This window comes from Mercurialis annua, linkage group LG7, assembly GCF_937616625.2.
Source record: "Mercurialis annua linkage group LG7, ddMerAnnu1.2, whole genome shotgun sequence".
Lineage (NCBI taxonomy): Eukaryota > Viridiplantae > Streptophyta > Magnoliopsida > Malpighiales > Euphorbiaceae > Mercurialis > Mercurialis annua.
This window is the reverse complement of record NC_065576.1, coordinates 3,003,062-3,018,165: the sequence shown is the minus strand read 5'-3', so window position 1 is coordinate 3,018,165 and position 15,104 is coordinate 3,003,062. Positions and strand designations below refer to the sequence as shown.

Here is a 15,104-nt window from a genome sequence, read left to right as displayed (position 1 = left end):
CCAAAGGTCGCAGATCCAAACCCCGGCTACGTCCTTTCTTAATATGGAGTGGTTGAGGTTGGATTGCTGGCCATTATAGCCCGGAATTACCAGGTATGTGGGCTTGCGGGCGGTCCACATCCCGAGATTTGACAATGATATTGAATTTCGGCTCAGTTGAGTGAGTCCTCATCACCAAAAAAACATATGTTATATTACTTAGAAAAACATTACTTGTTCTTTTTTGTGCTATGATTTTTCTAAGGTTATTGATTATGTGAGTTATTGTACTTTTCAAAGTTGCAAAATGGTCACCGAATAATTTTTTGTTCTAAAATGGCCACTGTATTTTGTGACTAGCAACTTCCGGCGATCACCAAATGAAATCGGGTGACTTTTGTGCTATGTGGCTTGCCAGAAGCTTACTCACACCTTCCTTTTTGTCATGTCATTGTCGATATCACTCTTATTTTTCTACATCATCATCTTCTTCCCTAATTTTTTAAACATTTTCCGGCAAAAATAAAGGTGTGAGTCAGCTTCCGGCAAGTCACATAGGACAAAAGTCACCGAATTTCAACTTTGGAACAAAAAATTGTTCGGTGACCATTTTGCAACTTTGAAAAAATACAGTGACTCTCATAATCAATAACCCGATTTTTCTATAAGATTTACATGACAAACATGTCTAACTCCTATGTTAATATTTAGCATACAGCTATTAGTTTTAAACTTACAATAAGAATGGTGCTAGGAATTAGCATTAAATTTAAAAGTCAAGTCTAGTTCTTTCTCTTCTATATTTTTAAAAATTTAAATCTCTAATTATCTATAATAAATAAAAAGGACTTTTCATAAAAAAAAATATTTTTGAATATATTTCCACTAAAGTACAAAAAATAAATCATAAATCCCTTCAAAAATATATGTGATACCTATTTATGGCCGAGCTTGGGCGGGTTAGATCAGATTTAGGAGAACCTAACTTTTTAAAAATGTATACCTAAGACTCATTTACGTCAGGTTTATAATTAATATTTACTATCTAATTCTGATATTTATAATCAATTTTTCAAGTTGGGATCAAAGAATTTTCAAGATTCTATCAAAATTAATTAATTGTATAAAACTAAATCCAGCTTATAAAAAGATGTGCTTAATATGGATTCGAGCTCGAGGGAAAAAATCAAGAGAAAATCACACCCTATACACTTTTTTTTTGAATTTTTCATAATAAAACACTTTAAATTGTTGCTGTTGCAAAAATATATTTTTTTTAACTTTTTTTTTTTAAAATATACACTTTTCCAATTAATTACCAATAATTTACCAGAAAATATACTTTTATATAAAAAAATAGAGCGTAATTTTATAAACATTTAACTGAAAATAAGTATTTTTATAAAACGTCCAAGAGTCGATGTCGATACCCGGCCCAAACATTCAACCAGTGTTTTAAAAATCGGACCGAATTGTCTGGTCAAACTGGTTAAACCGCGAACCGGTCAGTGATTAGGTTCAAAACTGCAAATAAACTGGATCTTTTAGTTGAATCGGGTTAATTTGAGTTGGACCAGATTGAACTGATAAAAAAAACTTGGTGTTAAATCGGGTTAGATCGGATTGAACCGGTAAAAAACTGGTGAACTAGTATAATTTTTTTATATTTTCTAAATTTATTAAATTGGTTGAATCGGTCTTTGAACCGATTCAACCGGTTGAACCGAAAATCAGTGGTCTCACCGGTTCGGTTTTTAAAACTGCAATCAACCTTCAAATGTTCAATAAAACAAATCACAAGCCCGTAATTGCAAAATCCTTAAAGCACCAGGCATTCTTCTGTACTTTTTCCTCTAAAAATTAAAACTAACAGAAATTTAATACTTCGAATCCGATTAACCAGAAGAAGATCATCACTACGACAAAAAAACAACTGCTTTAATACTCTTCAATTTTGTTTTTAATCATATTCCTTAGTTTTAATTTTATTTTAATCTATCAATATCATCATCAATCATGAACTGCGAAGTCTGTCAGCTCAAAGAACTTGTAAAATTCGATTCTACTTCATTCCTTATTATTAACGTTTTTTTAATTGTTTTTCTCTCTAAATTTGTGCAATTTTGAATGTTTTTTGTTTTGATGATGTAGGAAGTGGAGCACTTTGAAATCAGAGAAGTTCTTCGCTGTAAGTCAACCAAAAAAAATTCTAACTTTTTTATTTTTGGGGAAAATTTCATGTTAATTATTTGAGAATTTTTTTACTGGGAGACAAGTATTTTTGTGCAAGTATATATAGTGCTGTGTTATGTTTGATTTATATTGCCTTAGAATTTATTTGATTTAGGTTGCATTTGTCAATTCAAAAAGAAAAAAAAAGGTTGGAAATTTTGTTAATTTATAGAGGTGAATGTGATGTTGCAGGTATATTACACACGATAGTCTTTCATCGAGCTTTAGGTCTTGTTCGGCCGAAAGATATTGATTTGGAACTCTTTGAAATTACATATGTAAGTTTATTCTCTCCATTTCTATTGTATTTGTATTGCTCCGTATTAGCGTCGAATGCTTTGAATTTGAATGGATTTTTTTCCTTTTAATTGCATATTTTGTTGCGGTTATCACTTTTCGGTATACAAGCCTTGGTGTTGTGATGTTAACTAGGAGGAAAGTGAAGTTATTGGACACGGGAAAATGTATTCTATGAGAAAAAATATTAGTTCCACCTATGCCGCCTATTGTTTGAGTGATGAATTTTGCCTATTTAGAGTGAAGGTTTCCTCAGCCTTATGGAGTACTAGTGTTAAATTTCATCTCGTATTTCTGATATTTAAAGCTTTTTATTGTCTAATTTTTTGACCTGCATATTCGGTTCTTATTGTGTAGGTTCAGTGTGGGGATATTGAAGTTGAAAAGAAAATAGATGAAAAGATTGAGCAATTCATAAGCTGGGTTGAGAAACATCCTAATAAGAAAAGCCAGGTATGTACTGTAATGTTTAGTTATTACTTATTAGTAAAGTGCTTGGTTATTTCTTTTTGTTACCATGGGCAAACTGATGATCGCCTTAAGCTATATTCTGTATGCGGAAAAGAATATATACAGCCAACTTCCAGTTAGACTGTGTGAAAACTTAGTTCAGTTGAGTTATGTTGTCTTTGCCTCATTGGTAATGGCATGGAAACTTGACATTTTGGCCATTTTCTTATCATTACCAAGTATCATGATGGCACTGCCACTTCATTTCTGCCCACTGTGTGCTCAGTATTTTCCATTGCTCAACCTTCGGATCTAGCTTATGTACTAATATTTCATCTTTTATCGGTGAATTGACAATTAAATATCTTTTTGTAACTTTTATGTGTTTGTCGACTTTCTGTATATGCAGATATGCTTATCATTCTATGAAGTGAAAAGCAAACAGCCATCATGGTTTAATAAAATTGAGCGGCTATATTGGGAACAGTGGTATGTCAATTTGAATGTGACTCAACAATCAAAAGCAAATTCTGGAAAGTCTCACTATTCTAAAGTCGTAGTTGACCCTGGAGGTAACATCATTTTTTTTTTCCTCTGACCAATGCTTAAAGATCTTAGTATCTTACAGACAATGTTACTCATTTTCCAGTTCCTTATATATAATTTTATTTATATTTACAGAGAGTGCATCCGAGGAGAGGAGCGCTCGTAGAGCAGCACTTGAAGCATCTCTCCGTGAGGTTCTGTTTCAAATTATAAAATTTGTAAATGAGAAAAAAGACCATGTCCCCCCCATATCCGAGGGCGTTATCTATTTCCCATATGAAATTACCATCCCAAGGTCAGTTATCATTTCTCCTCACTTTTTGATGCATAGTAATCTTGGCTAAGCTTAGTTACTTATCATGCGTGCTTTGTTGGATGAAGCTATTAGTTGCAATTCTTTTTAAAATCTATGTTTTTTTAATCTTTGAAACTTTCTAAAGTCTTCATCTTAGCAAAATTGACTTTGGAATAACTGGACAATGATGTGCATTTACATACTTACTAAAGTCATTCAACATAAAAAAAAATACTTTTCAGATTGAGCTATGGTCTTAGAAATGTGGAGAACATATAGTATTTAATAGTGCCCGTAGGTGAGAAACAGAATTGACATGTTAAGCCAGAGTAAACAATGATGACAATTTTCATGAAAACATCATATCAATTAAATGAGGTTGGTGATTGCTGATGCAATACTTCCAAATAGCTTTTTAATTCCTTGGCACCACTTTATATTATTGAAATTCTGCAGTACTTCGACGTCCTTTAGATTAGTAGTCTATGAGGAGGGGGAATATTGAGGTGCTTATTTGTGGTGCATCATCAGAAAGAAGCTTAGCAAAATGAATATGCATTTGTTAAAAAATTATCTCTAGCGATAAAAGACCGAGGCAATTTTTTTAGTCTGAGATAATTGAGGATCAGTGAAATTGATTTGGAGTGTGCTAACATGGTCATAGCGGTCAACAGTAGATAGTGCTGGTCCTGCTGCTACTAGCCATCTGCCCTGTTTGTAACTGGATTATAAGGAAACCCTTATCGCATAGATGAAGCGGCCTGGATCATTAGCACTATGTTTCAGCTTGACTGCTTGACTGCGCTTTTAATGTGATAATTGCATTAAGTGTAGGTTAGTGTGTGTGACTGCACTTGACACTCTTGTTCTATTATTGAGAAATTGCCGTTGTCGCTATTTTCTCTTAGGAAATTTCTCTGAGGCTCATGATTAGACTGCTGAGTTAACATTATACTGCCATTACTCAGCTCATCGGATTCTGCATTTGGGATGGATATGATCAAGAGGATGCTACAGACAGGGCATCCAACTATGCTTAGCTGATTCTAACAGTTCGTGCCTCGACTAATCATCAACTTGAACGTTCCGAAGCTGTTTACATCTTGTGTTGATGATGGTCTAGAAATCTGTAAATTGGTAGCCTGGTGCAGAACAAAGTGACGGGGTGAGCAAAGATCGATATTCTGAAAGCGCTACTACTAGTTGCATATTCAATTGTGTCATGTAAATATTCTCCCTTTGCGTTTTTTTATTTATGAGGTGTTCCAATTGCTGTCTAATTATTAGACTGATTAATAATCTAGTGAACAAAATAGCGGAAATATCTCATCCTGGTGACAGTATAGGGGTATCGCTTCCTGCTACTTTTTAGGTTTGCTGTATATAATGTTTTGATTCTTGTTCATGTCGGTCAATGTTGAACAAACTGTCAAACTTTTGAACATGACGATCATAATCTGGTGGTTTTGAGACTTCTGAACACGAAACTTTTCGATTACCCTTGGGTGGTGTTTGATAAGTGCTGAAAATAATTATTGCTGATTTTGTAAGTGCTAAATTAAATAAATCTGTTTGATAACTGCAATTACAGAAAATTATTAAAATTATTATATTTATATATTAAACCTCTAAACATTGACTATTTTAAAATTAAATTATATATTATTTAAATACTTAAAATATATAAAAAAAATATTTAAAATATGTGATGAATATTACAAAATCATACACTTTATTTGTATATGTTGACAATTATTTTTGAAAAATTATAATAATGTTCACTTTTACCTTGAAAATTAATCTTTAAGAGTGGAATTTTGATAATTAATGTTGGGTGTTGCAACGGAAGCATAAATAATATTTAAGAGTGAAATATAAATAGATGACATATATACTTTTTTTAAAAATAGAGAATAATTTTTTTATAATAATTTAATATATTAAGTGTTGATCTAAGTATATTACTCTCCTTGTAATATTATTAAAATAAAATAAAATAAATATATATGAAATAAAATATTTTTATCGGTGAGTAGTAATTGAAAATAATAAAGATATAAAATTTATTCAATAATAAAATTGATATTTTATAATTTAATGTGTTCAACAGAAAAATATTTTAATTTATTATTTTAAGTGATTTTTAGCTTAACTGAATAAGTTGAATTGAATTTTTTTAAATTATCAAACCAATTTAAAATAATTAAATATTTAATATATTAAAAAAATAATAAATTGTGTTATCAAACACCCTGACTACATGATGTTACAAGATAACTATTTGTATTTTATTGTTGAATTGAATAAAAATCAAAGACTATTGATAGATAGCCCTCATTACCCATGTAAAAAATATGTTTGATTTTGAAAAATGTCTGGAACATTTGTGTCAAGAAATTTTTACAATTTTTTATATACTACTCCCTATGTTCTCTTTTATTTGTCTAATTTTAACAAATACACATATTAATAAAGTCATTAAAATTTCATATAAATGACGAAATAACTTTATATTGATATACTAAAAATCTACATGTTAATAAATGCTATATTTACTTCACTAATTAAAACTAACGAGCAACAACAAAAAAATATATTAAAATTTATCATTAAAATTGATAATGGACAAATATTTTAAAACAAAAAAATTTCAAAAAAGACAATTAAAAGAAAAGAGAGAGAGTACTATTTTATAATCATGTCATTGATGGTCAAAGAAATTATACATGTCATTGAATTATTGAAATTTAAAATAATTATGTCAACATCAGGTTAGGTAAATACTTTTTTTTTTAGATATCCATTTAGCAAAAATTGTATATATTAAAATAATAAGTGTTTTGTCTTAAATTATAAAAATAAATACGAATATAATTCTATTAGTTAATAAATACATTGTCAATTAACTCATAGAGTCATTTATTAAGAAGGAATAAATTTGAAAGATAATAACTAAAGTCACGTTAAAATTTTAAATAAATAATTAATTAGAGATAAATATATTTTGTTAAATAGACAATTAAAATAAAAAAAAAAGGAGGGAGTAATTATTTTAACTGTTGAGATATGTAAATGCTTTAATGCTAAAGTTCAAGGTTATGTAATATATATATTATATATATGCCAAAAAAATTCACAACTCGTATTTTGATGGAACCTTCTTCAGCCTATATAATTTAATGGACATTTTATAATTCTACACACATTTCACGCGAAAATATGTGATTGGATTGATTTAACAGTTTCTTTACTAAAAAAGTATCAAACTTTTCCTGGAAACATTCTGTATCACATATTCATGTGTAGCATTTTATTGTTTTTCCTAAACGAAATGATGTTTCAATTATTTTTCATGAAGTCTTAAAAGAATGAGTTAATTTCTAAGTAAAAACTTTAATTGTAGTTATTACCAATCCAAGGTCAGTATCTATTTTAGAATAAATAGATTCAACTTCATAAATACATAAGCAAGTATTGAGAAATTGAGAAATTTTTAGATAGATCGAGTCTACACGTCATCCGTAAATTAAGTCATTCATAATGCAACACCTCATTAAAATAATGACAATATCATAATATCACCATTAAGATTCAGATGTATTTATTGCAATAATTATTACAAACCGACCAATACATACCCCCTGGTTTTGATCCTTTTTCTGAAAATAGTGGTTGTAGGGTCCAAGTAACAACCTATCACATATGAATGTCCAATATTACAAAAAAATTAAAGAAATTTTGTATGAATAGGAAATATATTAAAACCATCTAACTCGAAAATTTTGCTCAAAAAATAACGTAAAAAATGTTCTTTAAAAATAGGCTGAATCACCAAAAAATGCAAAACCTATACGTTTTGTGTCAATTATAGCCAAATCTTTAAAAATCACCAGATTTAGCCAAACCTTATATGTTCTGTTTCTTTTTAGCCATTTTTGAATCGAACCGGTTTTTCTGACACTGTGTCGTCCACGTCACCGCCAACTAAGCAATTGGCTGACATGGTAGCTGAAATATTTAAATAAGGTTTGGCTAAAACTGACACAAAAGAAATATGTTTGGTATTTTTAGGTGAATAAACCTAATTTTAAATTCAAACCAATTTTTAAATTTAATAATTAGTAAATTAATTATCATTTATAAAATTTATATATATCCTATTTAATACTAATTAAAATTAATTTTAAATTTTTTATTAAACCTAAATAAATCTAATAAATTTATATTATAATATATTTTAATGAATATGTAATAAAAAAAGTATTAATGTATTATTTAATAATTAATGTTGAATTAAATTTGGTGAAAGTGTTTAATGTTCATGATGATTTTGAACTTGATTTATTATTTTTAATGTTGTTGAGATCTTATTATGACTGAGTTTAGGTAATAAATAAAATAGTTATGTGTAAATTAAGGTAAGTTTTTTACTATGTCGAGTAAAATGACATATGCGTTTATGCTTATTGATGGAGTCTGCCTTCTGAACCGGTGAGCGAACCTGCAAAACAGGGTAGAAGCTAACCGGACGGTGGTTGTCCGATTAACTCTCCGATGCTAAAGTCAGTTTAGAGCTTTGAGCAGCGTTTTGAGTATATGAATGTAATTGTGATTCTAGGCATACCTCGTGCTCCTTTTATAGTAGTCGAATATACCTAGTAGAGTTGTATTAGGTAGGTGAATCCTACTTTGTAGGGATTCGGCCGTATCTTAAGGATTCTCCTGATTTGTCGAGATCTACCTTAATCTGATAAGAGTCCTATTTAGGAACGTCTTCCTAAATAGTCTTATCTTCCTAAAGTAGAGCTTATCCTTCCATATGTAGTGTTTGTGTCCAAATAGGACAAGGTTTCCATATTTAGTCGTTTATCCGAATCCCGGACCTGACGCGCTCTTGGCGGATCATGTGGGATTCGGTCTTTATTAGTGTATTACCGAATCTTAGAGATTCGGTATCTCCTTCATATCTTTCCGTCTTCAGGGGGAGTTCGGTGTCGCCTGAGAGTGGATCTCCTGCAACTCGGCTCCATTATACTTACAGTAGGATTCGGTATCCATCATTAGCCCCCCCGCAAGTGAGCTGAAGTAGTTTGGCATTTATGCCTTAGCGGATTTTAGCTCTTTTGGAGCTGAGTTCTTTTATGCGGGCGAGTCGCTTTGTATTCCGGGCGAGTCGTTTTATATGTTTGTGGGTGACGTTTCTTCTTTAGTATGATTCTGTATTGCCACGTGTTGTCCATCAGTAGAGGGTTATGACTGGATGAATGACAAGTGTCTTCGTGCGCCATTAGTATTATGGGATCTCGTCTTTTCAGTTTCTTTGGTTCAGGCTATATAATAGTTCATTTTCTTTCATTTTCTTTCTTTTCCAACCTTTGCTTTCTCTGCAACTGCTAACCTTCAATTTCTTCAAGCTTTTCGTGGGTTTCCTTCTTCTGCTGTCGAGATTCCTCGTTTTCAAGTTGCTCCTTACCTTTCTTTTAATCCTGCGTATTTGCTTGCGAGGTATTTTACCTTTTCTTTAATTTAATTTCCTGGTAGTTCTTCATTTTTGATTTTGTTCCTTCTGTTCTTGTTCTTCGCATTGTTCTTCGTCTTGTTCTCCTTCTTTTCCCTTCTTTTGATCTTTTAGAGTTTTAATTTTTTCATCATTCCGTGTTTCCCCCCCATTTAAAAATTTTAAAATGTCAGAAGTAACTGAGGGGGCGAAGGGTGCTCGTGACGAGCTAGAATATACGCGGAGCTCCTTGTCAAGAGAGCAGATACTCGGTTATGCCGAGGATTTTAGCTTCCCCGGGTCGTATGTTATTCTGAGGCCAGCGAAATCGTATCGGGCGAATCATAGCACGGATTCGCCTTCTAAGATAGTAATTTTTCACGAGCAACTTTTAGCGGGTCTTAGGTTTCCCTTAGAGTCTTTAATCGTAGAGGTCTGTCATAATTTAGGTGTTCCTTTGGGCCAACTGCATCCGAACGCGATTCGCCTTCTTTGTTCTTTTATGGAATCGTGCAGGGTTCGGATGCAGGAGCCTTCGCTTGCTCTTTTTAATTATTTTTATGTTTTCTCCCGCCGAAAGGGTGAGGAATTTATTTTTGCTGGTGGTCGACCGAATCGGTCTCTTTTTAGTCTTCCTTCTTCTTTGAAGGGCTGGACCCCTAAGTTTTTCTTGGTTCAACACTCTTCTTTCTCCTCTTTTTCGCGGAGTTTTACTTCTAGTAAGGTTTCGCTTACTAATGTACCTGATTTGGATGATGGGGAGAAGGACTTCGCCCTGTCTTTGCTGTCGGATTGTCGTTTTGACAAGCCCAAGCACAGCGTTCTTTTAGAGCAGTATTTAAGTCGCCGTGAAATACTTTTGGCGGATCTTCCTTTAGAAGGTATTTTTCTAATCTTTGTTGTTATGTTTTGTTTTGTAGGATGTCGACTTCTCTTGAACATTTGCTTGATAATTTTCATGTCGATATGACTGTAGATATGGGCGAGGTGACTAGCGGCGTTCCTAATCCCTCTACAACTGCTGTGCCGAATCCGACGCCTGATTCGGTGAATCCGGATCTTGATCCTGCTTCTGGAGATCAAGTTCCTGCTGCGACTTCCGAGTCGCCTCTGCTTCCTTCGAAGGAGTCAGGTCCTTCTCTGAAGGGGTTGCCTACCGCCGGCCAGAAGCGTCCTGCTGAGGACCAGGCTGGGGCTTCTACCAAGCGTCCCAAGAAGAAGAAATCTTCTGGGGTGTCTTTCGAGGAGGCACCTCGGTTTGCTGCTTGGGCGGACGCGCAAAATCCGCCTCGTCTCTCAAACGTCGCCATTCTTCATGCTTGCATGGAGAATATTATGATAAAAGAGGACATTGAGTCCATTGATCGCGAACATGGCGATAATTTGGCTGAGTTCGCCTGTCTCGGCGGTTTTTCGGTATGCTTCTTTCTTTTTTATATTATGATTTGTTTCTCTTTTTTCTTTTGTTTTTCTTATTTGTTGTTTTCTTTCGCAGGTGGTCCAGTCCATCGCTGTTTTGGAGCGCCGCCGAAGGGATGCGGTGGATCAATTGAAGAAACTCCAGAGAGATTCCGAATCCTGGCTCTCCGAGAAACAAAAGATGGAGGAGGAGGCTGGCGAGGCGACCGGTCTGATCCAACAGCTGAGGTCCTCCGTATCTACCAAGACTCGGGAGATTTCCGCTTTAGAGGCTCGGGTTCGAACTTTGTCCGAGGAAGTCGAGTCTCTACAATCTTCTTCAGGTGCTCTCGCTAAGGAGAGGGATGATCTGAAGAAAGAAGAGGGGCGTCTCCGCCGGCGATTGGGTGACTCTGGGAGCTTTTATTCCCAAGTCATGACTCAATACCGGTTGGCGATCGGGGCAAAGCTGCGGGAGCAGAATCCTGGCGTCGATCTTTCTGGAGTCAATCAGTTGGATCCTGCTTCTTTAGCGAAGGAGGTGAAGGCGAAGCTTGATAAGCAGAAGCAAGACGCTTTGAATAAGGCTTAGTTTTTATTTTCTCCTTTTTGTATTTTTTGCTTTTTAGTATTTTTTGCTTTCGCCTCTTTTTTTTGTATTGGATCGTGGGCGGATCCTTTGTAATTTTTCTTCTGTTAATATAATGATCTTTTGACCATTGCCTTTCTTTATTTGTAGAGTTAATCTAAACTCGTTTGTTATTTTGAGAAGTTAATCTAAACTTCTGCTGGTGTAATTTATTTGTAGGTCCGAATGGATCCTTTTATTTATTTGACTCGGACGAGTCTAAATTATTTTTTAACTAAGATTCAAACGACTCTTGTTAAGTTGTATGTATCAGGTCTCGAGCGAGCCTATAAAATTTGTTTCGCCGAATCGCTTTTTATTTCAAAAATGGAAACAAGTACAAGCCCTGAATTTATTGATAATACTTTCTCAGGTGTTCTACATTCCAATATCTGGGTACCATGGACCCATTTATTGTCTTTAGTCTATATGCGCCTTTGCCAGTAGCTTCTTCTATGATGAAGGGGCCTTCCCAATTAGCTTGCATTTTCTTTACTCCTGCGTTTCCTCTGCCAACTTCCGCGTTTCGTAAGACCAGATCGCCTCTTTGAAATTCTCTAAAATTCATTCTTTTGTTATGGTATTTTGCGGCTTGCTTCTTGTATGTAGCGGCTCGGGCTACCGCTTCATCCCTTCTCTCTTCTAGTAGGTCTAGACATAGTCTTGTTCTAGCCTCATTGGTTTCTTCTTCTAGATAGTTTACTCTGATACTGGGTATGCCAATTTCTACTGGTATTACTGCTTCAGTGCCGTAGGCGAGCCTGAAAGGTGTTTCGCCAGTTCTTTTTCTAGGAGTTGTTCTGTATGCCCATAGAACGCTGTATAATTCTTCTACCCAGTTCTCCTTGTACTGAGAAAGTCTCTTTTTTATGCCTTGTGCTATGGTTCGGTTGGTGACTTCTGTCATTCCGTTTGTTTGGGGGTGCGCCACCGAAGTAAATTTCAAATTGATCATTAGTCCTTTGCAAAATGCCTTGAACCGCTTGCAATTGAATTGTTTGCCGTTGTCTGCTATTACAGTGTGGGGTATGCCGAATCGGCATATTACTTCGTTCTTGAAGAATTCCTCTACTTTGGCTGCGGTGATGGTTGCGACAGGTGCTACCTCTACCCATTTTGTAAAGTGCTCTATTGCGACGATTAGGAATTTCGCTTGATGTTTTCCCGTTTCGAACGGTCCAACTATGTCAATCCCCCAAGTGGCGAACGGCCATGGGCTTTCCATTGATCCTTGAGGCACTGCCGGTACACGACTGATGTTGTCGTGTCTTTGGCATTTATCACATTTCTTGACTAATGCTTTTGCGTCTTCTTTGATGGTTGGCCAGTAGTATCCCTGGAGTATTGTTTTTCTTGCTATGGTGACTGCTCCTTCGTGCGCGCCGCATATTCCTTCGTGGATTTCCTTTAGGATGGATTCTCCTATCTGAGGCGAGACACACCTAGACCATGGATGAGTTAATGAGGTTCGGTAAAGAACTCCATTGTGAAAAGAGTAGTTGGCAGATTTTCTGATGGTGCGAATGGCTTCGACTTTGTCTATTGGTAACTCGCCGCAGTCTAGATATTTGATCAGTGGAGTCATCCAGGAGTCGGCCTCCTCGATTGCCATGACCTCTGTTTTTCTGGTGCTTGGTGATTCGAGAATTTCCTTTAGCTGCATTTTAGTGAATAGATCTCCGAGTTCTGACGCTGATTTGGCGATGGCGTCGGCTTCGGTGTTTTCCTCTCTCGGGATTTGAATGATTTCCCATTGTCCTCCTTGTGCTTCTAGCTGTTGAAGCTGTGTTTTGACTTGACTCAGGTATTCGATCATCCCTGTTTCTTTGGCTTGATATTCTCCCTTGACTTGATTTACCACCAGCTGGGAGTCGCTATAGATCTTTAGGATTTCCGTTCTTATTTCTAATGCGAGGCCGAGGCCTGCGATTAGGGCTTCATACTCAGCTACATTGTTGCTGGCGGCGAATTGGATGTTTACTCCATATTCAATCTTGATTTTGTCGGGTCCTTTGAGGATGGCTCCTGCTCCAGCTCCTTTTTCATTTGATGCTCCATCTACGTGGAGTTCCCATACCAAGGCTGGTTTGGGTTGGCCGGTCTCGGTTGGAGTTATTTCTGCTACGAAGTCCGCCAAAGCTTGTGCTTTCAGAGTTGGGCGAGGTTCGTATCTTATGTCGTGTTCGCTGAGTTGGATGGACCAGTGGACTAATCTTCCGGAGGTTTCTGGTCGTTGGATCGCCTTTCGCAATGGTTGATTTGTCCTTACTACAACATTGTGACTTTGGAAGTAGTATCTCAGCTTTTTAGCTGTGGTCAGTACGGCAAGTGCCATTTTTTCGATCTCGGGGTATCGTGTCTCCGCGCCCTTCAGGACTCGACTAATGTAGTAGATTGGCTTCATCTCGTTATCTTCTTCCCTTACCAGTACTGTCCCGATGGTCTCGTTCGTGGTGCTGATGTATAGGTATAGTGTCTCCCCTTTCAGCGGTCTGCTTAGCAATGGTGGGGTGACGAGGAATTTCTTTATTTCTTCAAAGGCGTTCTCGCAGTCTTCATTCCATTCAAATTTTTGTGTTCCTTTGAGGGCTTTGAAGAAAGGCAAGCATCTTTTTGCTGAGCAAGACATGAATCTACCGAGTGCTGTGATTCGTCCGTTGAGTTTTTGAACTTCATTTATGCTTCTTGGTGCCTTCATGTCCATAATTGCTTTGATCTTCTCGGGGTTCGCCTCTATTCCTCTTTGAGATATCATGAATCCCAGGAATTTCCCGCCTTGTACGCCGAACGTGCATTTGTCGGGGTTCAGCTTCATTCCAAACTTATTCAGTATGTTGAATGTTTCTTCAAGATCTTTTGCATGGGTTTCTTCCTTCTCGCTCTTGATGATTAGATCGTCTACATACACCTGGACTCGCTTTCCTATCTCGTCTTTGAACATGAAATTCATAAGTCTTTGGTACGTTGCTCCAGCATTTTTCAAGCCGAAAGGCATTGCCGTGTAGCAGTAAGTTCCTCCCTCCGTGATGAATGAAGTTTTTTCTTGGTCTTGCTCCTTCATCTGGATTTGGTGGTAGCCTTGAGCTGCGTCGGCTAGGCTATACATCGCGTGTCCAGCAGTAGAGTCCACTAGTTGGTCGATATCTGGGAGAGGGTAGCTATCTTTAGGACACGCTTTGTTTAGATCGGTGTAATCCACACACATTCTATTTTTTCCGTTGGCTTTCTTTACAATAACTACGTTAGCTACCCATTCGGGGTAGTGGACTTCTCGTATGAATCCTGCTTTCTCCAGTTTTTCTACTTCTTCAGCGATTATTTTCTGTTTTTCTTCCGAGAACTTCCTTTTCTTTTGCTTCACTGGGTTCGCCGCTTCTGCTACATTTAGATCATGAGTAATGACCTGGGGGTCTATTCCGACTATTTCTGATGCGTTAGCAGCGAAGGTTTTGACGTTGTTTTTCAGCATGGCTGTGATTTCGCTTTCGATCTTTGGGTTCATGTTTGCGCCGAGATTTACTCTTTTCTCCTTGTCGAGTTGGAGTTTCTTTGTTTCGCCTTCGGGTGCTGTTTCTTTTTCTTCGATGTCGTGATTAAGGATTTCTTCTATTGCCATTGCTTCGCCTGATTCTCTTATTGCTTGTTCGTAGCACTTTTTCGCCTCGGCTCGGTTTCCTTGTATCGTGATAATTCCTTGTTTCGTCGGTATCTTCATGGTTAGCGCCTTTATGCTCGTCACGGCGGCTGAGTCGTGGAGGAAAGGTCTCCCCAGTATCGCGTTG

General features: G+C 36.1%; 2 protein-coding genes across 4 annotated transcripts; both read left to right on the top strand.

The window, feature by feature from the left end:
• Window positions 1-1,799: 1,799 nt before the first annotated feature.
• On the top strand, window positions 1,800-5,271 carry LOC126657708 (autophagy-related protein 101). 3 transcript variants are annotated; one of them, XM_050352453.2, is made up of 7 exons: window positions 1,800-2,028; window positions 2,131-2,167; window positions 2,404-2,489; window positions 2,866-2,961; window positions 3,368-3,530; window positions 3,640-3,799; window positions 4,708-5,271. In XM_050352453.2, exons 1-7 carry the CDS (start codon window positions 1,996-1,998, stop codon window positions 4,718-4,720), a joined length of 588 nt encoding a protein of 195 aa, XP_050208410.1. In that variant the 5' UTR covers window positions 1,800-1,995; the 3' UTR covers window positions 4,721-5,271. The 3 variants fall into 3 exon arrangements, with proteins under 3 accessions (XP_050208410.1, XP_050208409.1, XP_050208411.1); XM_050352452.2 differs by having other exon boundaries at window positions 1,801-2,028; window positions 4,768-5,271; XM_050352454.2 differs by lacking the exons at window positions 1,800-2,028; window positions 2,131-2,167; window positions 2,404-2,489 and adding an exon at window positions 2,518-2,754 and having other exon boundaries at window positions 4,768-5,271.
• A 4,935-nt stretch (window positions 5,272-10,206) lies between these two features.
• LOC126655115 (uncharacterized) lies at window positions 10,207-11,531 on the top strand. Its single transcript, XM_050349114.2, has 2 exons — window positions 10,207-10,712; window positions 10,792-11,531. Exons 1-2 carry the CDS (start codon window positions 10,218-10,220, stop codon window positions 11,284-11,286), a joined length of 990 nt encoding a protein of 329 aa, XP_050205071.1. The 5' UTR covers window positions 10,207-10,217; the 3' UTR covers window positions 11,287-11,531.
• The last annotated feature ends 3,573 nt before the right edge of the window (window positions 11,532-15,104 follow it).